Here is a 27,802-nt window from a genome sequence, read left to right as displayed (position 1 = left end):
AGGTAGATTCACACGATATTCTCTCTCTCTGAACGTATATTATGTTAAAGCCGAACTGGTAGTATGCGAGAGAGAAGGAGAGGGATGGAGAGAAGGATAGGAGATGCGCAAAGGTGCGAGAAAAGGATAGCGGAAGGCGGGGGTGACACATCGGCTGCTTGACGGCTGTTGGTCCACGCTCAGCAGGGAGTCCAGCGTGTACGGTGCATCCAGTTGTACCAAATACGCGCGGCACTGTTTAATGGTACACACGTGTTATAAACGTCAAATGAATTGACCACATAAGGTGCGTGGATCTTTTGGTGCTGGCCGAGATGAAGAACCATCGCTGTACCACCAGACTTTAACAAAGCGTCGGAAACACGAGAGCTATCGTCTCCGGAGAACAAGTGTCATTGTCATCGATGAACGCATCGCGACGCAAACGTAAAACGATTATGACGAACGTTTAAGAAGTTGTTAGTCGGCAAATCGCGATTATTTTGAGATAATGATATTTCAGTAAGATCGAAAGAAGAGAGTGCGATATGTTTGATCGTCAAGTGTACGAAATAATATTGATTGTGTGAGGAAAGAAGAGGCAGGACTTTGCAGAAATTCAATAACTTCCCAAAAAGAAGCTGCGAAATATTGTATTCGAGTTACAAAAGATCATCATTTCGTTCAAAGAATTGAGAAGAATTAATTGCTTTCAATTGTCAAACTGTCATTATACGGTGAATATTGGTAATCTGAATAAGCATTAAAAAATGCCATTTAAAAAAGTGACTTGTGTTTATTTGATTATCAAATTTTTATAATCTCGTATAAGTTTAACTATTTAAAAAAGGTGCTTAGTACGCGATTCATTTAAATGCAAAAGATCATTGCATAAAATCATTGAGTATTTAAATTACTGACTATTTAGATGAAAAAATGATGCGACGATTTCTGAGAGTGTGATTAGTTTAACCGAAACAAGAAACAAAATATATCAGTGAAAAATGACGATCAATGCATTTATTTAGTGCATATTAATATTTTGTGTTGTAATAAAAAAGTGTAGTACGAAAGAAATAGCATATCAATAGACATTTAAAAGAGTAAATGTGCAAAGGAATGCTATAAATTCGCCGAAATAAAACATATATATTTCACACGGATATAATTCCGATAGTTTAATAAAGAGAAAACACAAAAATATTAAATAGTGCACGTTTAAAGCAAAAATAATAATAATGTACAATAGCGAAATAATATCATTTATAGCATAGAACTGTTTATAATGAATAAATAGCAGTAAAAATGTATAAAAAAATTAAACTATAGCAAAAGTAAATAGTAAAAAATTGTTTTAACTAACAATATTGCTTTAACAAAATAGTACGTTAAAATAAAATATAAATATGTATTTTGTTGCTGATTAATAAAACTATTTAATTGTGAAATATTATAACGAATGACTCTCCCATAACGTAATGTAAGCTAACGTAAAGCTATCTATCATAAAAATTTTTGCGCAAATATAAAATCAAAATTATAAAATACGATTATTATAATACGGCGTATTTAATTTTTAATACAATAAATAAGACTCGTGTACTAACACAATTATTATACATATAGTTAAGGCAATTTAAAAAATCTTTCGGAATTTTGGAATAAAAAATGTGATAAAATTAGTTGCGACTGACTCTTTTCACGCCCAAGAATACGATTGAGGAGGGTGACGGTGGAATCGAAAATGACGAAGAAATTTGAGGCATCTCTGGAAATGTGTCAAGCACCGTCGGCTTGATAAGAGTGCGCGTCTCCAGGGAAGTTGACCGTACCGAAATCACTTTCCTGCCAAGGGAGACTAATTGGTTCCTGCCTCTCATCTCCCCTTCTCGACTCCGGCGGATTCCGATGAAAGGCCCGCTCTCGTTAAAGGTTTGTAAAACAATCGATTGCGTACTCGTAGAATTGCGCGTGATGTTTAATATCGCAAGCCAAAAAAAAAAAGAATATCCGAACGAGACGATACATATATATTTAAAAATAGAAAGTGCAACAGAACGCAATGTTGTATAATTAACTGTACATTGAAGTATCAATTATATTAATGCAAAAATTAATTTGCGATCAAAATTAATTGCTATTTTTTTTTTCTTAACAAATTTAATTAACTTGCATGCTTTTATTTATCGGGCGAAATTTAATTATTGTAAGTTCATAGTTCCTATATAAGGAAGAAAAAGTTCTCTACATTTTTTGATAGATGTAAGATTATAACTTTTTCTTTTTTATATACATGCATATGGATATTCTGACCATAAGTGATAGATATGCATTGAATATAACGCGTATTCTTCGTCTGTTCTTTACCGTCGCATATCAGACAACAATCGGAAAACCAAAACTTATGTCAACCCGCATTCACGTCGATACTTTCGATATATCTTCCTTCGATATCTTTAATGTTTCGCACGAGTAATCTTTCATAATCATTGACATCTTTTTCTTATTTCGCATATTACGATATACATCTGCCCATAAATAGCGTGAGAAAAAATGAATCTTTTGATAAAGATTGCTCAAGTATTTCTATCTCTTTTTAAATTAAATATAAATTAATTAAATATAAATAAAATTACGGACATAATACGTGCTCATTATTAGCATATGATATTGTTAACGATAAGTAAATAATGCTTGAATTTTGGGAGAAAGCTTCATAGAATTGAAAAAGTAATTTTGGTATGCCTCGCAGCATTATCATAAAATTGCTAATTTATAGATTGGAATACAATGCAATTACATTTGATGTGTTTCTAGCTAATTTCGATATTGATTAATATTTAAATTGACAGTCTTATTAAAAGTTGCAGTGCAAAAATATCTTTTAATATCAGTCTTTCTAATATAAGAATGTAATAAAAACGTATAAATTATATTATTTTCTCAGAGGTGTAATTCGAGTGCGCGAATGCAGGTAAATTGTTCGCAGAGCTGCATCGAATTTATCTTGATATTGTGTTACGGCGCCCGCATGATCTTTCAGACGCGACACACAATGTAGAAATCCCTTCACTCTTTTGCTAATCCTTTCCTGAGATTAATTTTCCTTTTAGAAATGCCATCTCACGGTTATTCCAACTAAAAAGCTGAATAAATTTAAATGCTAAAAAAATTGTGCTAAAATGTAAAAAAAAAAAAAAATAACTGCCGTAGCTAAAAACTGCGTGTGGTAATTAAATTTCAGTCGTTATATATGATATAGTGAACATTTTAGCTGTGATATCAATTTATTAGGAGCAAAAACAAACCGTTTTGCTGTAGTTTAGAAATTTATAGTGACGACAGCAAATACATTTTTCCAAAATGTAATTAGCTATGATAGCAAAAATTGTTTTCCGCATAGAAAGCATTTCTGTCTTATGTAATATTTCATCCAATCGCGAATATCGAAATTAACATAATATATTTCGTAAAAAGAAGCTTATGAAAGGAAATAGAAATATAAATATACTTTAAAATATCAAAAAAAAAAAAAATACAAAAAATATATTATATAATCGAATTTTTGGCTTTTTTCTTAGATGGATTTTCCTTTAAAAATGTTAAGCAATTGTCTAATTAAAACGATAGCCTGGATAAAACTCTTCGATGAAAAAAATGAACACTCAAACCCGCTAATCTATTTGCTTCTAAAACATCCGATACATTCCTCCGTCATTAAATCTCGATGTAAATATTTTTCTAGATAAGTCATCTTTCTCCAAGAGACTATGTTCTCTGAGCAAATCGTAAATCTTCCGAGCGCGCCATTAAAATATCCATGCATCGAGAATGCACCTACTCAGCCACCATCATTGCGTCTAAAAGCGCCGTCGTGGCAAAAGGGGTTGAAAAGCGTGATTTATCCGCTCGTGAGCACGCGTCGCGCGCGTGAAACGGATCGTGTGAAACGGACTATTTTCGTGTCACCGTACTCGCGCGCGAGCGCCGGATTCTCTCATTTCGCCGACGAGGGTGAAAGAAAATAAAAATAAAAGGAAATACGACGTTAAGTAAATAGAAAGGCGCGCGTAATGCATCGCAGCAGCCGCGAAGGGGCGTGTCCGTGTTTCCTGAAGCGATTTGTAGTAAGGAAGGCCTGCCGAACGTGATCCTTGCCCGTCATCCTGGCCGCTGTACCCTTTCCGCGGCTCACGCAGCAGAAGCATCGCGCCGAAGACACATGTACGTCCACGAACAGCTGTTACGACGGCGTAGACCGCCGGATTACGTGCCGTCTTTAGTTGAGGATCTATTCCCCGAAGCTTTATTCTCAAACTTTTTTTTTTTTTTAATGTTAAATTACCATCGTCACGCTTGACGTGAAGCTAAACTGCTGTCACATTCAAATCCTTTCGATTAGTAGAGAGTGTGGGTGTATATATTTCTTTACAAAGAAGGGGTAACACATTCTTTCACATCGTAAAAATAAATCAAATATTTTTACGATGACTGTGGAAGTCGAAAAAAAATTGTGAAAAATATTCTTAAAATACTCTAATCACGAGCATAGTCAAGGAAACTGTTGCTTTTCCTTTCCTCAAGATTTAGTAATTGATTTTTCATAAAAATACGATGCAAATGAGTTAATTTTTTTTGTAATTTTTGATAAAATCACATAGACCCCACATTGCATATACATATACATACATACACATATATATATATATATATATATATATATATATATATATATATATACGTATATTTACGGCTTGTTGGACAATTGATCTCGGGCAATTCGCGAATCGTCGGACATTCACCGTGACGCGCATATGTATAACGGCAATAATAATAGTAATTCATGAATGTAGCTCGGTCGCGATGGCTAATAATAGCGCGATCGTAATGGTGGTGGCAATAATTGAATGAACCGCGCGCGGGTGTACGCGCCTTACAACATCCTGGCACGTGCGTAAACAGCTCTTAGGTAATTCAGGGTGACACCTAACGTATATGTGCGTGTATATATGCAAAACGCTCGCAAACAGCAGCGCGCTTTTCTAGAGAAACTTCGCGTGCAAACACGCGCCGATCATTACCACTCTGCGGGAGCTATAAAAATTTGTAATCCTTTGAATTTTAATCTCTTTAACACTTGAATTCTCGAATTTCCGAGTTCGAGAGCCAGAAAAAGCACATCAATGTTAATTTACACTCTTGCGGTATCTCTATATTTCTATAATAATGAATACTGATAATAGCTTATAAATAATACAAACTTTATTACAGTTTTTATTATATATAAATCTTTCAATAAAATGAGATTAAACAAAATTATAATAAAATAATATATTAAATGATAGCAGGCGATAAATTTTTGGGGACATATATTTATTATTTTAGTTTTTTTAAAAAGAAAGTATTTCGTTGATGGAAGAGTTATTAAAGTCAAGCAATGTTTTTATATCATGCGTTACTGCTTCGTTACCGACGATTATAAGCATGACCAACAGGAAGAATTATATTATAAATTGTTGACACATTTAAGAGATTAATGTCTTCATAACAAAACACAATAAATAAATATAAACAATATGTAATGGCGGGGATCGTGTTTTACTGATCCATATTAATGAGTTTCAAAAAGAGAAAATGTAAAATAGAGAAAATGTAAAACGTTTTTTATCGTAAATTATTTTCCTAAAAACGTGACATGTAAATAATTTCTTCTCCTAATCTTTTTATTTTGGATTTTATTCTAAAATAAAATTCTAACACAAAGAAATGTATACATTAATAAATCCATAAAAAGTGGATTTTTAAATAGCAACTCTCTCCAGAGTAAAGCTCTGAAAACTTGTCAAAAAAGGAGTCGAAAGTTTACTCGCACTTTTCTCATTGGAGTACATTGGAGTTAAAATTTTTATCAATAAAACGAAACCTTAGGTGGAACAAAATTGGAGACACCAGTCTTCTCTTCCTCCCCCTTGTCCTAGGAATAGTTTACGCGTCTTCTTTTACTACCTCGTAAAATCTACGGGCATTACATAAAACGGAGTAATGCCAGAACAGAGAGAGGCTTTGTCTCGCAGCTCTCTCGAAAGCCGCGCGGACGTAAACGTGTCCGGCGGAATCACAATGTATAGCGCATTGAGTTTGTCTCGCACACGGAAAAGAAAAATAGAGGAAGAAAGAAAATCTCGCATTGACACGAAAAAATTCCCGTCCCGCTTTATGTTTATGTTCTCCCTTGTTTATTGTCTCGACTAATTTAGCGTCAAGCGATTTGATGCGTGTTCGTATATTCGATAGTGATTTGTGAACGGACTGTTGAACGAGGAACGATTCTCACTAATAACAATTAATCTTTAACAGTTAGACTTTTCTAAAATTAAAATTTCGTCACGTTACGTGATCGAGGAACTGTTGCGTAGACATTTAAAATAATTTACGATGCAATAATGCACAAGAATATACAATTGAATTAATAACATTAATAACATTCCTATAATTAATATATCTATTTATGTATGTAATTAATTTCTGTAATATAATATTTATTGCACTATTAATTTCATTAATTAATAATTAATTAATATTAATTATTCCCATAGTTTACAACTGATTTTTATAATTTCATGTTTACATCGTTTGTTCTAAATAACATTTTTCTTAACGTTAGATTTCAATAATCTATTACGATAATCAAAAAATCGACGATATAACTGCGAATTGCAATATATTAATCTTTCATTTAAGCAATACTCGATATGATTCTTATTAAATCATCTTGCACGCATCCCAATTTTTAATATTCTTCACATACATGTCATTCTCTAATATTAATAATCTATTCACTTTTTTGCAAATACCACTTTGACTCATTCGCTCTAGTGTTCGATTGCTGAATGTAAATCGATACGGGAATACGAATTTCAATCGTGACTCTGGTCCAGACGCATTGGCCAGATTTCCCGTAACCGTCCGGCGGTGGTCGAGATGAGAGAGGCCGCAAGCCGCAGCTGGGACACGCTCTCGCCCCGGATGGCCGGATAGGTGAAGACGGCTTAAGCGTTTGGACATGTGTAGAAACACGAAACTCGATACTTCCTCGATACACCTACCGGACATCATAGTTATCCGATCGATATTAATGGGTGATGTACGATCTCGAGATCCGCTCGGGACCGACTGGCAAATTGCTGACAAATTACGAACAATCATCCTGGGATATTGTCGCAGGAGAAGATATCCCAGATAATATTATATAAATGTAGATAAAATTTTCATAGATAAAAAAATTGTGACATTGTGTAAATATTATAATTGAAAAGCATGAAGAAATTTTCCTCCTCCGTTAGAAGATTTTTAAAAATAATTTCTTAATATAATAAATCAATATTATTTATTTATAATAATAATGAATAATATTTTGCGAATACTTTATATATCCCATTTTATATATCTGTGATTTATCAAGCTTATGAAATTAATAGCTGTCTTATGAAATTAATAGCTGAGAATCTTTAATGTAACATCATATTTTGTTATGAAAAATGATTCATCTTATCTCATGTCTCTTTCGAACTTTTCGATTGACCTTTAATTGTTGCTGACTATCCGCGATACTTTGATCTCCAGTGTAATATATGACACACATATCGAGAATATGACCAGCGAAACACGAGTTGAAGGAGACATGGATATAATAACAATTTAAAGGACTCTACACCGTGCTCGGATGAGCGAAGTGTATTTGTGATTTGATAATCTCGCAAAGTCTACGAATCAGCATATCGTGTAATGACTAAGGCGTTGATATCTCAAGCACGACGAAGATTGTTGTGTCATCTTTTAGCTCGCTTAGCTCGCTTCAGCAGATGGCGGTGTGAAAAATTTTCCTAATAAATTTAGAAATCAGCTTGAATAAAAAAAAACTGTTATTTTTGTCAGTTTGATTTTTAAGATTCTATATAATTTATTCACATGTTCTCATGTTCGAAGATTTTAAGTTGGAGAATAATTTAGCCTCTCAGAACTATATTAATAATATTAATATATTAATAATTTTTCAAACTTTAATTTTTACATACAAAATCTCAATAACTTAAATACTGTCTTCCTAAAATCAAGGTGCTTAAAAAAATGATGGCAGATAAGATTTTTAATCAGACAAACAATTTAAACATTTTTATAATCAATACAATATATAAGTTATTCTTGCTCATAAAGTAACATCTGTTGTATACCAACATCATCCTCCGACGATTAACCGCTTGATTATATTTCCTTTTGCGCGCGTTTACATATGACACGCATGTAACATACACGTGCGACGCTGTCACCGGTGCTCGTCATTTAAACGGGTACCGCCCTGGGTGTGAGAAACTCGTGCTACTCCCCGTACGCGTAAATCCCACATGACTAAAAAGAAGCCGATAGTGGGGGGATACGCGATGTCGGGATGTCGAGGACGCAAGACCGAAGTTTAGTTTTGCTTAAGACAACTTTAAGTTACATCGTTCTTGTGACGCCCGACCCGGTCCTTTCGCGACAGTCAGGGATGATTCTGATTCTGAGTCGGTTTCGAAAAAATTTTCGCGTCTACAAGTGACCATGCGTTACGCCATGCATAATCGATGTTTTGGATCTATGTAAAATGTCTTCAGCACATATAATCCCCAACGTCATGAAACGTGAGTCGCATTTGTTAGCGTTTTATAATTTTCCACACATACTTGTTCATTTAATATAGAGAACATTTATGAAATATCCAATTTTATCAAAACTTATAAATAATTATAAACTTTCTCTTCTGTCTCATATCAATTTTAAACAATATAGTGCCTGAGTTTTCATGTATAATGTTCTTTATATTCTGCAATATATCTAACGTAATTTAGACAAGTTCAATTTAATAAAAATAGGGAACCTAATATTTTCCTTATAAATAAATAATCTTTAGAAATTGACGCACCCAATGATGGCTATAAACGAAAGTGTTAATAGTCGTAACAATCGTACCGTTTATCGACGATATTCTTGCGTTACTCTTGCCGGACACGATCGGCGACTTCCAATAATCCCGCTAAATTGGCAGAGCGACCGGGTCCAAGTTCGGCCGGGTGTGTCGACGAGTCGGTCCACAGCGAAATGAGAGAGAAATCGCGAAATAAAAGAACCGACTGACGGCCGAGGGAGCTCTCGGCGGAATAATAAAAAGAGTATCGCGGGTCGCCACGGTAGTCAACCCCTGGCCGGTGCTTATGGCACTTTGCCACGCGAGACTTGCAAATTTCATCAGGTCCCTTTGCGCGTTTTTGTCATCGTTCCGCTTCGCGACAGAAAAAAATTATTATTATAATCGTAATGTCTCAAATTTGCGAAAATAATTGCACACGTTAATATGAGAAATTATGAAGTAAATCCTCAAGCAAACAATTTAAATATTTTAAATAATACAAAATTTAAATATCACATTTATGTAAGAAATTTAATACGTCATATATAAAGTGAGTCAGGAGAAGAAGGAAATAATAGTATGGGTTATTATAAAAAAAAAAAAAATTATATGAACATTATTATTCTCAATCGATTTGGCTGCTGCTATTTGTATAAAAGAACGGCATTCAGAGAAACGACATGCAATCTTAGGATACGAGTTGTAAAATGTATTAACATTCACGATTCAATTTTTGAGTATTTGTTACGGATATAACATATGTATTATTATAACATATTCGTCATTATTGTACTTCCACAAAATTCAAACAGCAATATTGAGAATAATACTCATGTTTATGTAAACTTTTTTTTTGCACAATGATCCATACTATCTTCTGCCAAAGTATTTCCTCTCTTTTTAACTTATCCTGTACATTATATGTAAGAAACGATACTCTTATTTTGCACAAAATAATTTCAGATACAATTAATTAATTTTAACACACGTTATAATATATCAGACTATTTTCTTAGCTCTCGCAAAATGCTTAATCTTAAGTCTGTAACTGAATCTTTGTTTATAACATTTCTTAATTTTATTTTGAATTCCATGAAAATCTTCCTTATCCGAGAGTATCGCGATGGCCGTCTGCTATGGTAACATCGCGCAAAAATAATCGTGCACGTGCCCAAAGTGTGATAAACACGAGCAACGCCATCGTTTCCCGAAATACAATCGCGCGCACGAGTTCGCACGCTGCGATATTTTAATTACGCGATTCGTCGATACCTCCAGTTGGCACCACAAGTTTGATTACGATAGAGGATGCTTCGTCAGCATAACAGACATCCTTGTTGTTGTACCGGTGTCCAAGGTTGCGCTGTACACTGTTCAGCCTAAAGCTTTTTTCTTTGGAAGATATGGGAACCTTGAATCGAGCAATTTGTTGTTTGAACAAATTTTTTCCGGCAACTAAATCACGATCGAAATAAACATTCGAACGCTTATATATAATTCGCGCATAATTCTCGCAACGTTGTTGCAAATATTTAATTTCAAATCGTTTTTTCTTATAGAAATGCGACTGGAAATCATTATATAACAATTTTCAAATTTCCAGCATTGGGAACATTATCATGACAAAAAATTGATTTAGATCTTTCTTTGCGATGCTATCATTCTTTTTGTATTTAATCTGCTTGTTAGGGAATATTAGCACATTTATCAAAATGCGACTATAGCTTTGTGTAATCCAAATAAATATAGAGAACAGTTAATTTTTTTTCCTAATCGCTCGCGCACCGTCCCATTCCCACGCGTGCAATTTGATGCTTTCGTGCGATTTCCGCGTCGCGCAACCCATAAGCCCTGTACGGCCCATAGCGAAAGACGATGCGTTAGAAGTGAGCGAATACACGCGTGAAGGTGAAAGAAAAGAAGTTCTATATCAACGGCACGCAGACAGGGCGGCATTTCACATCGGATATGTGACGGGCATGTAATTATCCACAACCAGAATTTATTGCATTGGATTTTGCCGCGACCAAACTTTTCTACATCACCACACTCATCGCACATTTGAAAAATATGAAGAATATTAATATTTATAAAAATATATTAAGATATAGAACATCTATTAAAACAGTAAAGATAATGTCAATAATTTATACTTAACACACTAACATTAAAAAAATACTTTGGAGAGGAATTAATTTGTACAATCAATTTTTTTAATTCCAATTAGTTCTATGTATGAAAAATATATATCAAACTGCTTGGAAAATAATATTTTTGGGGGAGTACATGCATTTTATCATTTTTATCACTCTTTTTTACTATCGATCAACGGGGGACGAATCGATTCCTTCTCGATTCGTCCTTCTCTTATATCAAGAATCCTTAAGGCCTTTAAACCTGACTTGTGTGCGCGGCACCTTCTCGTTCGCTGCTCCATTCTGCAACGTCCACGAGACGAGTCGTGGTTTACTGGCGAGTCGAATGGCGAAGGCAACGAAGTCCGAGGACTTCAAAAACTCACCGGCACACCTTCGCCTACGCCAATAAATTCTATTCCGCGTTACTTTGCTGCGAGCCGACGCGCGATGGATATTGCGCCCTTTCTTCCTTCCTCTCCCCGCGCTTTCGTCATATTTCTTAGCTCAGCGCGATTCTTTTAAAATAAACATAATTCTTGATAACGCGAGAATTGTACTTGCGCGATGCCGGAGATTTGAATGCTCGATGTGTTTTCATTCTAATCAGATAATGGATAGGATTTGACAGTAAATATCGATCGAATTGTCATGTTTTCGTTAAAAATTTGATTCTAAATTTCTGAACGTATTTTTATTTTCTCGTATAAAGTGTATCCAATGTACGAAATATTAGAATCAAGCGGTCGAAAAAAAAAAATTGCATCAAACATGAACGAAGTATTTGAAGACGAGGGAAAACGTGACAAAATCAAAAATATGCACGCGACGATTTGAAAATAAGTTAACCGAGGAATCAAATGATGCTCCTTAATTGCATCTTGCGCTCTCCAGTGACATCTTCTTTTGCCATAATGTCTTTGAATTATGGGCGGTCGGCGGTGATTGGGCCCGGTGTGTCAGTACCAGCGGAATCACTCGGTCCATAAAGGGAGTAAATACTTCACGCATTCCCGATGCGTCTCACAGTCTTTACGGCTTATTATCACCTCCACGCTTTCGTCCTTTCACCCCGTGTGATACATCAACGCGATGGCGATGGCGCACGCGGAACAAAGCGAGAGAAAAATATCCGCGAGCGAATTCGCGTCGATTCCGCGAAAGGAAAATTACTTTAGTTAGTGGAAACCGTCGTCGGGTCGGTGCCCGACAATAAGTGCGTTTAGTAAACAGGATAATAAACTAAACGGAACTTTAAAAAAATTCAAGTAAATATGTATATACAATTATGAGAAAAAAAATCTTTAAAATAAGAGAGTTATATAAAATTTTACCATTATATCCAAAATTTTATCTTATTTCGGCAAAAGATAATAGCTCTATTTGTAGTGTACCTTTAATACAACGTCTTAGACTTATTAAAAATTATTATTTTAATAGTATATATATATATATATATATATATATATATATATATATATATATATGTGTGTGTGTGTGTGTGTGTTAATTAATATCAAAATATCGAAGACTTGAATTGATATAGAAAATCTAAAGAGTTAAAAAATGCCGACGAGGGCGCGATGCACGCAATTGTGTTCGCGTTATTACGAACGTTATTAGGCCGTAATTTAAGACACGTCGATCTGGCGATTAGAGCCGAGACTAACGTACCATTATTTTATAGCTTGGCTTTCGGCCAGCTGACCCGACTTGTGCCCGGTGATTCGTTGACGTCACGGGTATTATAAACAGCTTTTTTACGTTTTCTGCATTCGTTCTTGCCTTCGTAAGGGCGTGACGGCACCGCGTGTCCTCTCAAAAGATTTTTTCTCGCGATGTCACGCTTTTGCGTGGGCCACGCAATATACTTTTCTCGGAAACGTCGATTCTCGTTTCATTTTCCATGTAATGTCAAATCAGAAATACCAATTATTTTTATTTCAGTGAGAAGAATATATATAATTATTATTTAATATATTTTTTGATATCTAAAAAAAAAATAATATAATATAAAGAAAATTCATGTATCTGCTTTCGTGATCTGATTGTAATCAGTTATTTGAGAAATTGCTTAACTTAGTACTAATTGCGAAAGTTTATCCAATTTATCATTTTTAAAATACGGATGAAAAAAAATTGAGAGACGAGCTGTCATATGTGATAACGATAAGAGTGTGACGGCATTCACAAATTCGCAACTTATCCGCGATTAATTTGCATACAATTGTCGCGAATGATTTGTATACTCCTCGGATAGCTTTATCTCGGTCGTCGGCGATAATTCCGTGCAAAAATGGATAATTGGTGCCGCGCGTGTTTTCCACTTGGGCACGTACATACGGTCGCGAATGATGTCACACGCTCGTCCTTTACAAAGTATATTATGCCGCAAAAGCTGCTTGTACATATATATATATATATATACATATACATATATATCTGAGTTTTTCTAACAACTTACGAATACGCGTTATCTCGATACACGTGTTATCGCGAAAACAGTGACACACGAGGGATTGTTGAGGAATTGTAATCTCGCTTTTTTCCATGTAAAAATATCTTGATTGAGATAAAAGTAAAAATGTTTAATCTTAAAAAAAATATTACGCTAAATTTACGCTTTTTATAATTGAATTGCATATTTTCTAATAATATCACAGAGAAAAAAGTTGAAATTATATTAGAAAACTTTTTAAAATGTGAATTATATTTAAATATTTTGAATAATAAATGTAAGGGTGTGTGCATAATTATGCATACGTTGAAATATATGTAAAAAAATTGTTTTATATTTAATAATATTGAAAAAAGAGAGAGAAAAACACCAAGATTAGAGATATTAAGAACGAAGAAGAATAATTGATTGATTTCAAATCTAGTTATTCAGAAAACATAATCGAGAGGCACAGTTTTTGTTTGAAATACTGAGTGTACATCTTATTTTTTTATATTTCCTCAGTCAGAACAAAATATTTTAATAGCTGCATTTGGCTGCATATATATTCTGTACAAAACATAAAGGAAAAACGTCTTCAAAGCCGCAGTCGCGAGTCGAATGCATTTATTATTTTTCGAATATATCAAGATGTACAACGTCGGGTGGCCATTTTAAAAGCACGCCTGGACGATCAGTCACACTTAACGTCAAAGCTAAAGTGACTTAGTTTAGGGCTGTTTAGGGCGGGCTGTTCGTATGAAGGGATAAGAGCCTCGCCCATTCGGCATCGAGGGGTCGCGAGTGCCCCCCGTCACTTCTACCCTCTCTGTTCCTTCGTTATGACAACGGAGGGGTGGCTTTCGTCCAATCTTAGTTTTTTTCTTCTTCTGTCTTCCTTTTAAAACATAGAAACTTTTGCCATGCAGTACAATTTGTTATATTTTTCTTGTACCTGTCTTATTTGTATCTGATAACGAAATCTGATTGCTTGAAATTTCCATTGAAAGAGATTCGTTCACATCATGTACAATTAAAAAAAATATTTCCTATATCTCTATTTTTTATGACATTTTGCATTCAAGATGATTAAATGTACGATACATACAAATACACTTGAATAGATAAATTGATGCAAAGATAATAATGATGTAAATATAATTGCATGTTAACTTTACGAAATGAAATATGCATTATATTTGGATGATTATTTAAAAATGATTTTATCAAATCATAATCTACTCTTTTTGCATCTGGATTTCAATGAGATTTGCATTTAAAGGAAATCAAGAAAAAACAAATATAATAAAAAAAATTTCTTTCTCTCATGCAGTTATAATATGATAAACTAGAAATATCGCACCATCTAATAAGGGATTTACACGTGTTCATTATACGCGTTCACGCGTCTATCCGTAGCGCGATGCAAACTCTTCCCTGGAGCGCAAAGTTTCACCCTCGAATGTAGGGTTGTTAGAATGGCCCGCAGGCTGCAAGAGAAAGCAGATCTCATCGTTACGCTAATTGTCGCTCAGAATTCTCATCGACAAGTAGCGATCTACGTCTGTGAGATCTACGAGGACTAAGAGAGAAAGAGAGAAAAAATACGATGCGCATAATTAAACCTTTCAAAAAATAATTATTTTTTTCGTTGCTGGTCATATCAAGATGTTATATTTCTATCTTGTTTTGTACGAGTCGGTATATTTTTTTAAAGAATTCGTAGTGGAGAATGATTTCAAAAATTCTTCGTAAGAGACAGAGAGAAAAAGAAAGAGGATAGAGTAATTTTAGAATCTATGATACAATCCCGATTTGGACTCCGAACTCGACACAAAGTGTCAATCAAATGATATTCCTTTGTTATGACGTTTAGCTAAAAGTTAAATGTGGCGCTGAGGCATTTAATAACGATTTAGTCCGGCTATTGCCTCCTTGGTGTGTTACGTGAAGCACAGTTCTCGCGTTACAACGTCGCGATACTGGCGTCTAAACACAGGCTCGAATTCATGATCAATAAAACTACGCGCGACCTATCAGCCATGCCGCTCTCTCGCTCTCTCCTGTTTTTAAATACAACAAAAATACGCTTATGTTAATTGCGCACGCTCGTATCAATCTACAACTACATCTTCACAATGCAGCCTTCTCCACTCTGGATTGCCACCCTGAGTCTTTAATTACCAAGTTACACTAAATTTAATAATTTAATAATTTTATTTTTTCTTTAATAATGTTTGAAATGCAAAGCCTACTCCATTACGCATTACGAAAGCGCTATATTAAATGTTTATTTAAACATTGGTGCCATAAAAAAAGTTTTTTTGAATGTTAATACTTTGTTTATCGCGACTTTGTTTATACACAACAATGTACTCTATTACTTCAATTAATAACGCTCATATTTTGGCAGTCATATATACATATATCGAAAATAATACGAAAATAGATAAAGTATGAAAAATCAAAAGAATAGATCTAGATTTTTTTAGACCGCGGATTTAATTAACCGACATCTGCACGACATTCGCGTTACAGATCATTAATTTTTAAGGGGGTTAAAGCGAGTAGTGCTTCATTTTCTTTCTTCGGACTTTCGCACGTTTTGCGTGAGAGCAGCTTTGTCGCGAGACGACGTGCACGAAAGACGCATGGAAATTCGAGTTGCGCGTGTAGAATTGCGGATCGCACGCGCACTGCGTTGCTTCGACTCACGAGACGGTGTTTGTCGGTTCACCAGCAACATTGTAAGTAAGTGGAGTGCGCACTGTAATGAGAAAAAAAAGTCGGGTACATTGTACCGTCTACGTGGCGGAGTGTAACACGTGCAAGAGTAGACATCGTCGACGCAAACGTTGCCAACCTTTAAAGACGGATCTTTATCGAAATTTCAATAGAAACATAAAAAAAGACTATTTAAATATATTTTGCGATTATGTACTTGTATTATAATTTTTTTTTTTTAATATAAAAGATATCTAAAAATATATGAAAGCCTGACATTTCGACAATAATCAATAGCTTCTTCTTATAGTTTTCATCGAAATTGATTTTGTATTTTTCAAATTTATAAATATATTATATTTTTATAATAATTTACGATAATTAAAAGAATAGTAAAATTAAGGACTTATATTCTGATTAAAATAAATAAGTAAAGAAATAAACATAACAAAAATATTATGGATTTTCATGCAGCCAAAAGAAGTTGCATCATTCAAAAATATTCATAACTAATTCGATTCTAATACATCTATTCTATAATTATGGTTGGTAACGCTTGATCCGTATACGTGGTCTCTTGGGATCATACATGGTCAGCACAATGCAAGAAAAACATGGCGAGCTGCCTGAGATGAACGCGGTTCCAGGTACCTCCGAGTCGGCGCACTCCACGTGCGAGCACACGTGAGTGCAACTCGAATGCAGACGGAATTATCTGTCTAAGGAATGCGCCGCGCGACAGGAACGATAGAATTATCTACGTATATGTCTCGAATCATTTTATCTGGAACACATCCTGAATAAATCTCTTGTCTGTGAGAAAGTAATGAAAGTAAAGTAGCTCTTATCAGAAACATTAAAAAAAAAAAAAATAGTTTTATATAACAGAGAAAAAATTAGAAATTATATATTTTATATCTTGATTATATATTTTTTTTTTTAGTACAACTTGCAAAATGGATTTTTTTTTCGCAAAAATTTTTAATTGGATACTGGTAACTAATCTTCGTGTGCGTATCTCTTTAATATACGTTAATTATCTTGGTAATTAAATCTGAGATTAAAATTCTATTAGAATATAAAACTTAAAATTAATTTTAAGAGCATAAAACTTTGTTATCTATCCTTCTTATGTATTTCCAGTATATAATCCACTAATTTCTCGTTAATTTTCTACTACATATCTTAAAAAATTTTTTCAAATTTGAATTTAATGAATAAAATAACGTTTTATAATTTAATTAATAGTAACGAATAATATATTAATAAATACCGTTTGATAATAATTATTTTCTCCATTATTTTGGACTGCGTGACTATTTAATATTGATGATCGTTATTTATCTCTTCAATTAACGCGTAAAAATTAATTAATCCGAATAATACAATATGCATCTGGGGAATGCTTCTGCAGACGCATTCCTTTAAAACCGATGCGAATACTCCATATTGTCGTACGACTGGCGACAAAATGGATACCTCGTTGTACAATCGGAGCGATGGCATCAGGATGAAATCTGGCGATTCGATTGTTTGTTCTTTTAGTACGACAACTACAACGGCTAACGGCGTAGCGTATTTTCGGCATAAACTGCGCATTGTATGCCGGGACACGCAATATGCTAATAATTTGGGCCGGCGTTCTGCTGATCTTATGTCATCGACGTAACATATATAGAAATCGAAACAAGGTTAATAAGGTTGAATAATATTATAAAATTTATAAAAATGTGAATGTGTGTGCTTTTACATTTTTTTTTGCGTAATATTTTTTCAATAGAAGGAAATCCACTGGTATTTTCTTAAAAGAAAAAAATCAATTATATTTGTCTAATATTTGTGGCGTGTGGTAAACTTAAGATTACGAGTTATACATTTGCATAAGAACTTTATAAATTACAATCAAAAGTCAATCACACAGATCACTCAATCACGTATCAGCGACAAGCCAGTTTATTTAGATATATATTAAAATTGTAATAATGCATCAAAGAATGCTTTAATGATTTATATATAAGATTCGATAAATGAAGAATACTACGAAAAAGTACATATTAGTAGTCCTCTCTATATGTGAAATTGCCTTTCGGAGAAAAGGCTCATTAATCTAATGAATACATAATTATAAATGGATCGATAAATCCTTCTAATTCGTAAAACGAAACTTAAAATATCAACCTTTGAAATTCAAGAATAGTCAACGGTTCGAAACTTTTAGAAAATAAACATACTCATTTATTTACACTTTTTTATAGACTTAAAATTAATGTGAAAAAAAATTATTTTTATATAATTTTTGAAACAGTTTTCAAAAATTATATAAAAATAATTTTTTTATGTATAATTTTTTTATATATATATATATATTTAGTTGAAAAGGTTTTTGCTTTTTTTTGGAGGACGTGTTTAAATGCGTAGTTCGCCTCTAAAACATGCAGGTGTTCCTGCATTACTGCAGGTTCCACAAAACTTTTTACTACGTTTGGATTTTATTGTTCGTTTGGTGAAAAAAATATGGTAATCATTAGTCGTTCGTGATCGGATGAATGCTATGAGCAAGCGCGGGTTTCCAACTTCGGCAAAAAGACAATAGCTGCAGGATATGGGGGGGGGCGTGCAATTTATCAACCCCTGGGCAAAGTCGTCCTGGACCGAAACTTATTCAACGATTATATGACACAACAGCTCGTGTGTGACTACGCATTTTGATGCGCGATAGTTATTGTAGGTCGGCAGCATTTACCTGCCCAGTTACTTTTCCGTAACTTGATACGAAGATTGAAGACCGAATTTTTCAGATTTTCTTTTTCTTTGTGCGATGTAAAAATACACGTATCTTGTGACATGTGACACGTTATAATAAAAGATGTCGCTGAAATCACTAAAAATATAGAGCTTAGAAAGATTTTTTCTTAATATATATCACTTTAATATATCTCTGTTTATCATTAAATTAAAACCTAAATTACTCCTTATATGTGAAATCTGGTATTTAAATGAAAAACTCGCAATATATTCCGATCTTATTTCGAAATAAAGTCCATTCGATTATTATTCGATTTGTGTCTCTACTGGATCAATTACACTAGTTTACAAATTTCACAATTTTTCAATGGCAGAAATGGAAACAACTTTTTTTTAACTCTTTGCATTTTGCGGCGCTGAATCCAAATCCGCAAGGCAAAATGGCCTATCAGGTCAAGTTTTCGAGAAAAATGAGGTCGAAAATCCCATAAACGCTTTTTTTATTATTTTTGAAAATTTATAACAAACAAACCCGACGTGTAAGAGAGACTTCAGACAGGGCTCAATGAAATCTTGAACATTATACTTTAATATAAAAATATCGAATATTTTACCGCAGGTACAATCAAACCTCAGACACGCTTTGTTTTTAGATCTAGTCGTACTGCGTCAAGTAAAACGATTGTTCCATAGAGTCTGATTGCAGGTAAGATATTCAATGGTAAAAACGCGTATTTTCGGCATTTCACCCCGTTTTTCTCAAAATCTTGACCTGTTAGAAATTTTTCATAATTCATGCTTAGCGTTTAAAATTACTTAAAAACAGTGTCCAAGTGCTCTGGAACACAAAACATTTGTAAACCAGTGTTTATCAAAATAAAAGAAAATTTAAGAAAAGGACACGCACACAGAGGATACATCAAACATAATACACAGAGGAGAACAATCAAATACGCATCGCGCAATGTGAATTTACGGAACGTCGGATAATAGCAGCGAGTGCAAGCACGTAGTCTCTCTAATTCGAATAACACCCGCAACGTAGGGTATAGACACACCTATTTACTCTGGCCTACACACACATGCAATATAGACGCGTGCGTCGCGAAATCATATGCGTGCAAATGTGTCATTTCTCACGGATAGGTACGGCGAGTACCAGGAGCGAGGGGGGCGGGTGGAAGGGCGGGCGGGGGAGGGGAGGGGGTGGGTGGAGCGGGGAGATGCACAGAGGGGCATTACGATACGAAAATAACGTCCGGCCGGCCGGGCACGTGTGCAAATCCCGGCAAATATTATCTCTGCCTGTTTCGCGCGCATACACACACACACACAGATATCTCGTGTATTTGCGCGAAAACTACCGCTGGAGATGCGTATACTATATACGCATGCCTGTCGCGTTGATTTCCATTCCGGAGGAAAAAGTTTCTCCACGATACGCTTATCAAATCTATCCGTCGGACGGAGATTACTTACTACAGAGGCATTGTGGCCATTTCGCACTTCCCTTCTTCGCGTGAATGAAGAATAAACACTCTAAGATAAAAATAATAAACGATACGCTGAGATCTGCTTCGCTAACAATTTTATGAAATTCATGGTCAATTTTCGATTTTTCATTCTAGCGTTAAGAATGAAATATAAATGTTCTATTTTATATATAAAATATGTAACATACCTGTATACCTCGGATGAGACATAATACATATTTCCTGTGCATAAATGTTTAAAAAAGAATTTATGTTTGCTAAAACACAATCGTAGACGAGGCATTTTTTTCCCAGGCTCATTTATTTCTTCGTGCAGAATTTTTTGTCTATTCGGATATATACAACAGTATCGGTATTTTTTTTTTTTATCGCACGATAATATCTATCGAATATCGATTATCAACACACTGCAATTTGGCATTTTCGATAGTACATACTGATACAATCGACATGCCTAGATAATTGCACGTCATTCTTTCCACGTCGTTCCTCTTTCGCTTCTCTTTTATCCGAGCAAAAAGGTCGCGATTTTCCCGGCGGATCGGAATGAATCCATGAGATTAGAAGAAAGATCCGTTAATTGGACGACGGGGACAGATCAGACCAGTGGCCGCAAATTGGATCGCCCCATCCTCCCTCGTCACGCTTACTTACTATACGTGGATATCGATTATAGTCGTAATGGTATGTAATAGCTGTGAAAATCCGCGAATGGAGCGCGTTTTTGATGAACGAAGAATAAGTGAACGAGTGAGTGTTGAGAACGTTATGAAAGAAAGAGGTAATTAATATATTAAAATACGTAATATAAATATTCGTTTTTTGAGTGCATTATAAAAATTGTATCATGCTGATAGAATTTAATAATATGTAAAATATGAATGATAAAAACAAGAAAAGTAATGCGAAGCATTTTATATTATCCGAATATTAATTTCAATATTTTCTTTAACGTTTTTAGGAAAATTGCAAAAGTTTGCATAAATGTCAAATTATATTAAAATGCTGTACATTTAAACTTCTATTATCTTCAAAATACAAATCGATAAAAAAATAGAATAAAAAAAGAGAATAAAAAAAGAGAATAAATGCATGAAGGATTAAAAATATTCTCGTTTCTTCCCAAGCCGATTGGTTATTAATATTTTTACAATTGTGACAGTGTCACAATGTGACAGTGTGACAGCGCCACCACTGTATTTACAGACTTTTTACACTGTATTTATTTATTTCCTTTATCTTTACTTAAGCCGGTGGACTAGAAATAAAATAAACACTCTTAATAAAAATCACAGACCTCTGCGGAAGTGTTGGGAAATCCCTCAACACAGGTTTACATAGGAAGCAATCTGCGAACTGTTTGCGCTTCCGCGAAGGCGAATATTTAGTAAACACGTAGTGCACCCAGAAGTCCAGCGTTTCTTTCGTCGCCTTTATGCAAATATCTGATCATAAATCAAACAACATGCAAGCGTGGTCACATAGAAAACATCCGCGGCCAGGGTTGTTCTATCGCAATTTTTGGAGCTTAGAATTTTATTCTACTTTCGATTGACCTCCATTTTTCACTAGTTTTATCTTTGATAATAAAAGATCGGCAAAAGTGTTTTTGAGAATATGTCTGTCAAGAAACAATTTTACTTACAGATCCCTTTGTAAGGGGATTATGCCTTAGTATTCTATAGGATTCCATATACGATTATTCAAAAAGAACATACTGCAAACATATGGCAAGTAAGTCTCTTTTGCTTCAGAGCTATTATTCAAAATAAAAAATATGATAAGAGAGAAAAGACCATGTGTGTCGTGGCTAGTTTCGACATTTTCTCCTTTCTTATTAAAATTTATTTTGTATGTTTCTGTCCTTACTTCGGATTATCGTCAATAAAGAATTAGATTTGATCGTGCATGTGTTCGATATAAAAATAAAAAATATTTTTTTCATAAAATAGAAAGTGTTGTTCGCGCGTTGCATGCATAACCAAAAAGATTCCTACATCTTCCACAATCTCTAATGTCAAATATGCAACACGAGTATTATCATTTTATATTCATTGTCATTTTATAAACATCCTATATAATATGAATAATATAAAATATGAATATAAAAGTGTTCTGTTTAAAAGTTTATTAATTTCTCGCTATTATAAATATGTATATTACCTTTATCTTTTCATATGCATCCTATATGACATCAGAACTTCCAATCAAAACTATTTATTTAATTTATATACTCATTATTTATTTTATATACTTTCAATATAAAAATCTCTTTTCTCAATCGCATATTGTTGTACACTTGACATTGGATTCTATCAAAATCATAGGAACATTCTTGTTAACGTGCGGAATTTCAAATTTTTCCTATCACTCTTTTTTTAAATTAACAACATCGAGTGTTTGAGATAAATAAATATATATATATATATATTATATAAGAATAATAAGTATATTCAATAATTGCTTCCGTTTTAAGTTCCGTTATTCACAAAATTATTTTCATCTTTCGGTCTTCAGCTCATTCTCTCGAAAATCGAGAAAACTTATACACATCAGTGTTCGCACGTGCGTGTATATACCGTCGAGCCCCTGGTCGAGCTGACCCACTGTGAAGGGTGGAGCTTAAAATAAGGGTGGTACCTCTCTCTCAGCTTACCTACTCCATTGGGAAACAGCCTTGAGCGAGGAACAAAGCTGCAGCTTAGAAGCAATAATTTGCTTTAAAACAGTCATGCAGTCTAGTCGAGATTTTAAAGCGAGGAACGTCACCCAGTCTCTCTCTCTTGTTGACGTGGTCGAGCAATGTTCGAAACGGATTAATATATTGTATATATGTATATATAAATATATACATATATAAATATATTGTAAAATTTATATATCATAAAATACACGTAAATAAAATATTACAAAATCTGTTTTTGCAGAAGTTTCTTTGTGAAAATACCAGATATTGATCGATATCTTCAATCACTAACACGTGTGCAAATTGATGCGCTGAGTATCAAGATCAGGTGGTGAAGTTACTATAGCAGTTTCTTAATATACACGTGCTTAAAATTGATGATTAAGTAGTTTTAATATCGTCGGGAATACGTGCAAAATATTGTGAATCTACATAGTGTCGGAGTTTAAATAGTCGCAATAAGAAGAATGTATGCAGCATGGCACCAATGGAAAATCATGGGCGCGGATCGACTATCTCAAGAAGCGATCCTCATATCAGAAACAAGCAAAGGAATAAAGAAGGTACTAATTATATATACGATCTAGAATATAAATACAATCTGGATTTTGATGATATTGAAATAATCGAAATATGCTATAAGTAATTAATCAAATTATTTCAAACTAAACATGTATCAAAAATTTTGATGTTTGAACAATCGAATTTATAAAAATTTCCAAATTTGTTAATTTAAAGCTATGCAAATATATAAGAAATATTTTGTATTATTTTTTTGCATGCTTCATAGTTAAATTAAATGTGTGTTCAAAATTCCAGCGAGGAAAAAAAATAAAACTAATTATTGAATATGTCGATTTCTATAAAGAAAAATTATTAATTATTAAAAGTTGTGTATTAATTGATTTTCATGCTTTGTTTCCTATATCATTATTTTATTAACAATATTTACCATCGTATAAAAGATTCTTAAAAATTTCGAAAGAGATTTATTTATTTTCATTGTCTGATTATAAAGTATACAAAAAATAATTTTCATTTCTTTTTATTTCTCAGCTACTGTTTTATCGTACATAATTTTAATTATATATAATATCTTTTGTAATTATTTTCCTATTCAATTTTCTATAATAAATAATTTGAATATAGATTAAAATAATTCGCAAAGTTAGATAGATTTAATTTTTAAGATTAATTATGTATATTTTCTATTCAAACGGATATTCAAATATTTGAATAATCGCAATGATAAATATTTTATATGGTTTAGATATTAAATGATTTATTAAAAGATATATTTATAGCCTTAGCATCAATGAACGTTAATTCTTTTTTCGTTCAAAAAATTCATATTATTAAAACAAGTTTCAAATCAAATTTTATCGCAATTGATTATGCATTCGCATTGTCAAGTCAAATTTCAAGTCGAATTTTTTCGCGGCTAATCATGCTATTCATCCGATCAAGCTTAAAAGAAGCTCGCGGTATCTCTTCAAAACTCTTGAAAATCCGTCAAAAAATGTTTTTTTTTTTTTTTATAAATTTACGCTTTTCGGACAATGCCATGAATCAGTCGCAGCATTTGATTCGACTCATATGCTTTATAAATCAGATCAGTGATAATCCATCAAGTTAGACGAACAAAATAATATGATAAAAAATGTTTACAATTAATTGGAGTCCCTTACAAGATTTAATTATTGTGGAATGTTACAAATTTTCCTTTTAAGACATTCCATTTTTTAATAAATAAAATAAAATAAATAAAATAACCCTCATATGTGTATGAAAAAATAAAAAAACTTGTAAGGATACTTTACATTATAATTAAAGCTTCTAATTATTATAATACAAAAATAAGTATTATTATTTTAACAATTTTCATATTATTATTTTAGTATTTTTTGTTACAAATAATTATCACTATTCTTTTAATTAGTCACTGGCAGTTACTGACTAAACTGCTTTATGCGCGCGAAATGACGTCTTTGGCTGAAAGCCATCTTTAATTTCCGCCACGATAATTCTTGAAGATCTCGCGGTTGCAACGTGAGAGCACTGCATTGGAATTGGCCAATAAGAAAGCAACTTATTCTCGGTGTGTAGAATCATTTTCCCCGGGCCTATTCATTCCTACAGCCTATCACGAACCTGCAGTTTTCTTAACAGTGCAACGAGCACAAATGATGTTTGAACGTGGTTTCCACGAATGCAGAAATGGTGGCAACTCACATTATGTTATGCATATTATCGCGGAGAAGTAACATTTCCAGGTAGCATAACAATGCGTATGTAAATTCGTCACAATATTGTGTATGGTTTTGCTTGGCTCTTATCTCAATATCTTTCTTTCCTTGAATGTCTTAAAATGTTTGAGAAATTTGTTGGATATACCAGTTAGCTATCTAGAATTCTGAAATTTTCTCGCAATAGCAACCATTTAATATATCAAACAAAGCTTGTTAGATGATAAACATAATAGCATTAACAATTGATATTTTCATCGAATTATTCATTGAAAAAAAGGCAAAAATTGTGTTACGTACGTACAAAAAATTAATTATTTTTTTAGAGAGATTATATATATATATATTTAAATAAAAAGACACACTAAAAAGATGAAAAGAGTGACTTTTATAAAATAAAACAAAAAGACACATGGAGTACGTTCTGTGCATTTGATAAAATATTCCTCTCTAAGAAAATCGACAGCCGTGTACGTCGGTTAAAACAGTCACCGAATGTAAAGCGGCAAAAAAATGCATTATTCAGGCGAATTTCCATCCGGGAGAAGTCCGGGTAGCTCTACATCGTTAGATTGCTCTCTTGCTGGCACTTTAATGACGGTTTGCTCCCTTTGCTTTCATTTCTTAGAGCGAGGAGCTTCGTCGTTACGCGGCATTCGCGCAGTATCATTCGCGAACAACTGCACCATAAATCCCTTTTGTCTCGCAGTTAGAAAGTACTTAAAGAATTCATTTCAATCAAATTTAATTTTATCGACATGTATAAAAAAATTGGATCCACGAGTCAAAAATAATATAGTAAAAATTTCAAGTAATTTTTTTGCGCAACTCGCAGTAATGTTAAAGTACATATGCAGAAACTTTAATTCGCAAGAAGAATATAATTTGGCTATTTTTAATTTCGTTCAACAATTATATTTCGCATTCTTCGCGGAGCTTTGGGGGGAGAGAAAATTATTTTTTCTTTTTATTCCTTTCAAAATATTTATATTTTAAAATATTCTTTTTAAAATATTTTCTAAATAAAATATAAGAATTCATATATATATATATATATATATACATATATATATATATGTATGAATTCTTATATTTTATTTAGAAAATATTTTAAAAGAATATTTTAAAATATAAATATTTTGAAAGGAATAAAAGAAAATAATTTTCTATATATATATATATATATATATATATATATATATATGTATGTATATGATTAAGATTATACGCAATAAAATAGAAATATTGAAGACACATAGAAATTGCATAGTTTTTCCTCACATTGTTCAACGCTCTGTTAGTACAAGCCAGTTGGATTGCAAATTCTTCGCCGATTTATACTTTCGAAATTCGTCACGCTTCCGTAAAGTTATGGAATATTAAAATAAAATTCGTAGTCCCAATTTTATGGATTGTGCACGATGTGTCCATAGAGACGGTTCTATTTCACCTGGGAAAAACGTAATTCAACTTCGAACGTGATTTCGAAATAAAGTCACGACCGCCAATACTGCAAGACAAATAATTGCGCCTGTAAAATTCCGATCTCTACGCAGGCCGATGACCTTTCCGATCATCCGATGCGATTTTTTTTTTTGCATGAAGCATAAAAAATTGTGAAATTTGTATATCATTATCACGCCAGTTATTTAATATATAAAGCATTATTCATTCCCATTGTAGAAATAATAAATATTTGCAATATATAAATATATATATATATATATCTGCAGATAATTCAAATTTTAGAATCATCCTTTGTTATAAAATAATATATAAATAAATTATAATATAAATTTTTTTAATAATCACATATGTGATTGATATTTACACAAAGAAAAAGATGAATAAAAAAAAATATAAGGAGAAGGGTGTAACGGTTTCAAAATATTCTGTAGATAGTATCTCCAGCAAGGACTAGGCGAACAAACAGCTATATTTTCAAACCTATTATCGATATTGCCGAGATATCGGGTGTTACATCGACTGAGATGCCGACGACGTTAACAATGACGAGGAATTGCGATTATAGCGGGTATGGAACTGGAACTCGTGTAGTCAGCCGTGTCAGGCATAGCGGAGTTAAGTTAATTCATCCCGGTATGCTGATAGTGCGACTATTTTACGCTGTCGCTTGTGCAATACAATTGCGATTTGTGTTATTGCTGCATCGATTTTGCACGCACACACACAAATCACGCATACCTAACTTCATTATAAACCTCTAATATTGTTTGACGTATTAAATTGTATCCTTAAAGACTTCTTGCGTATATATATATATATATGTATATATATATATATATATATATATATATATATATATATATATACGATATATTGCGAGCATCTTTTTTCAATTTTGTTTATATTATACATAACTATGATATTTATTATATTGTATATTTAAAAA

The 27,802-nt window shown here is 33.2% G+C and overlaps 1 protein-coding gene across 6 annotated transcripts in view; it reads left to right on the top strand.

Moving 5' to 3' along the window:
- The first annotated feature begins 1,693 nt into the window (after positions 1–1,693).
- LOC126856255 (single-minded homolog 2) overlaps positions 1,694–27,802 on the top strand; it is a 40,517-nt gene continuing 14,408 nt past the window's right edge. For 2 of the 6 annotated variants that reach the window (XM_050604619.1, XM_050604620.1), the window contains exon 1: positions 20,982–21,141. In XM_050604619.1, the coding sequence (XP_050460576.1) occupies positions 21,012–21,141 (130 nt within the window). In that variant the 5' untranslated portion in view covers positions 20,982–21,011. Of the gene's footprint in view, positions 1,912–8,300; positions 8,658–20,981; positions 21,142–22,104; positions 22,192–22,974; positions 23,707–27,802 lie in introns of those variants that run through there. The other 4 variants (XM_050604621.1, XM_050604622.1, XM_050604624.1 and 1 more) reach the window with 4 other exon arrangements.

The sequence above is a fragment of the Cataglyphis hispanica genome, chromosome 18 (assembly GCF_021464435.1).
Source record: "Cataglyphis hispanica isolate Lineage 1 chromosome 18, ULB_Chis1_1.0, whole genome shotgun sequence".
NCBI classification, from domain to species: Eukaryota; Metazoa; Arthropoda; class Insecta; order Hymenoptera; family Formicidae; genus Cataglyphis; species Cataglyphis hispanica.
The sequence above is the reverse complement of the archived record's forward strand: the minus strand, read 5'-3'. Positions and strand labels throughout refer to the sequence as shown.